The following is a 2,619-nucleotide window of genomic DNA, read 5'->3' as shown; positions in this document are numbered from 1 at the left end:
TGAAACTTTTGGTTCCACTGGTCGTGGTTATGTGCACGATGACATGGAAACCTCACATTACATGAAGAACTACGATGCTGGACACGTTCCTCTCAGGTGGGTGCTGTGTTTGTGCACAACTATGATTTCATTAGTATTCCATACACTAACCTGCAAGGTGTAAATATGTTGCTCTAATAATCCTCTAAGGTAATCGCATGTTTGTCGCCAACTTTATAATGTTGGATTTTCTTATAACCTTCAATGATTTGGTTAACTTTACGCGTTCTAGTAAAATGCTGCTTGTTTAATTAAGATCTTGTATTGGGAAGATTTGTAGTCTACATACTAGCCAGTTGGTGGCGTGTGTACATAGAAAACATATTGTAGGGGTGAATATATTGTTAGTAATACCCTAATTCAAAGTGCAAAACTAAATAGGAACTGTATACTTAATACATATACAAAACAGTAGGTGACACAACCTTTTTTTTTCCTTTCTTAATAATGTGGTTAGTTTTTTTTATGTGTGTGTGTGTGTGTGTGTGTGTGTATGTTTTTAATGGTTTCAAGAAGGACATACATTTTTGTAGACAATTATTTTGTGTGTGATTTTGTATAATAGAGCTTTAATAATGTAGGCTATTATAAACCAGAGTTAAGTAAGAATTAGTATTCAGGATCAGTATTCAATTAATTCCTTTTGGTTTTATTTAGCATTAGGTATCTCACGTGTTTAATACTATGATCATGTTATGTTGGAATCTAAAGGTGTCTGGAAAGGAAGTATAGAATGAAGTTAAAGAAATAATGTGCATGCTTGCATATGTACCTGTGATAGCCCCTGCCAGATTAACTTGTGAATTCTCTGTTTAATATTTCGTCGTCTTGTTTCAGGCTGGCCAAGTCCAAACACCTGCTTAATGTAATTAATCAGAACTTCGGCACTTTGGCCTTTTGCCGCCGTTGGCTGGATCGCCTTGGAGAAAGCAAGTACCTGATGGCTCTCAAGGATCTCTGTGAGAAGGTAAGAGCATCTCTTTGTATGATGTACTATGTGGCGAGGATAATAATGGTTTGAAATTTATTGTGAGTTTGTTGCTCTCATTAGATTTCCAGATTGTTAGATATTATGATATTATATTTTTTAGTTCTATTTGTTTTGTTTACCTTTTATTTTTCAGTTGAATTTATCAAGTAGGCTGTAGTGTAGTTCTACCACCATTAATATCTTTTTACTTGCCATTTGCAGGGGATTATTGACCCATACCCTCCACTCTGTGATGTGAAGGGCTGTTATACAGCTCAGTTTGAGCACACGATAGTCCTTCGGCCTACCTGCAAAGAGGTTGTAACTCGTGGAGATGATTACTAACTCTCGTCTGAAAAGGTTGTTCCCCCACACTTAACTGGAGATAGAATTTCACTTCCTCGTTCTCTGTCCGAGGTAAAGGCAGATTTGAAAGGGATGTGATATGTGTTACATGTATATTTTTTCATCCTTTCAGTTGCTGAATTATGTGGCATTAAAAGCACACTCTTTGTTTTCTTGATTTATATATATTTTTTTCTCTTTTGGATATGCAAGTTCCTAATCATTTGTCATCGAGTGTCACAAAAAGGACATGGTGTCCAAGACTAGAGAGATACAGCAAACTAACCCTTGTAAAATTGCCTTTTTCATGGATCAATACCAATATTATGATAAAAAAAAAAAAAAATTTGTGTTTATAGAGTGTGGGTGATTTTGTTAAAAGTCTTGATCAATTGTTAATTAGCAAAACATTCAGAACTGCACTGTTAATATAGCCGCAAAAGGCTAGCAAGCAAGAAGGTATAGAACTATGGAATATTAAACACAAATGCTGGGGAAGGTGAAATGTATTTGAACTAGATATTTAGTACATTGTGAGAGAGAGATGTAATAACTGCACAACACTTGTTTGCATTGCATCGCCTTGCTGTTCACCTATAACTGAGCTGCTAGTCTCCTATGTTACTACTGTGAATTATTTGAAAAATATAATCTATCTACAGTTGCATTTTCTATCCTATAATTTTTCCAGCAATATATTTTCTCCTTTGTAATGGGGCACAAGAAGTCATTTTTATTCAGATGTTTACAGTGATATAATTAAAGAAAAAAAAGCATAGTGTACATGTTTGAGTTTCTATTTCCTGCATTGTTTGTTTAATTTACTGGATTGCACCCCCCTCCCTCCCCTATCCTTCCTTACTCTGCCTAATTGTCCACCTCTCTGCAGTACTACCTCGCTCAGCACAACTCCCTCTTCAGCACGTCCCTGACCGTCTACTAAACCCCACATCTACAAGCCTCTTGAATACTAATGGTATAATTTTTTTTTGTAAACCTCTGACAGCCCTCTACTCTGGCAATACTTCTTCCTTTGACAACTTTGATGTAATCACCCTTATTAATCCCTACCTTCCTGAACCGCTTTACGACTTATGGCATGTAGCACATATAATAATTCCCTTTATTCTTACACCTTTTTCACTATTCCATTCTATAGTGCTATATGACCTATGATGTTTAGCACCTTTATTTTGCTTTGTAACCATTAGCTAATAACCATTACTGGAAAGCTGTTTGGGTGTGCAAATTATTTTTTTTATTTA

At 35.7% G+C, this 2,619-nt stretch overlaps 1 protein-coding gene across 4 annotated transcripts in view; it reads left to right on the top strand.

Annotated features, from left to right (window-relative positions):
* The window catches only part of und (methionyl aminopeptidase und), a 29,743-nt gene extending 27,721 nt beyond the window's left edge, over positions 1-2,022 (top strand). For all 4 annotated transcript variants that reach the window (XM_070134153.1, XM_070134149.1, XM_070134150.1 and 1 more), the window contains exons 12-14: positions 1-96; positions 877-1,006; positions 1,232-2,022. The exon at positions 1-96 is cut by the window's left edge and continues 79 nt beyond it. In XM_070134153.1, coding sequence (XP_069990254.1) covers positions 1-96; positions 877-1,006; positions 1,232-1,354 — 349 coding nt within the window. In that variant the 3' untranslated portion in view covers positions 1,355-2,022. The remainder of the gene's footprint in view (positions 97-876; positions 1,007-1,231) is intronic.
* Positions 2,023-2,619: the final 597 nt, after the last annotated feature.

The sequence above is a fragment of the Penaeus vannamei genome, chromosome 19, assembly GCF_042767895.1.
Source record: "Penaeus vannamei isolate JL-2024 chromosome 19, ASM4276789v1, whole genome shotgun sequence".
Classification (NCBI taxonomy): Eukaryota; Metazoa; Arthropoda; class Malacostraca; order Decapoda; family Penaeidae; genus Penaeus; species Penaeus vannamei.
Note: the sequence above shows the minus strand (reverse complement) of the source record. Positions and strands in the feature narration are given on the sequence as shown.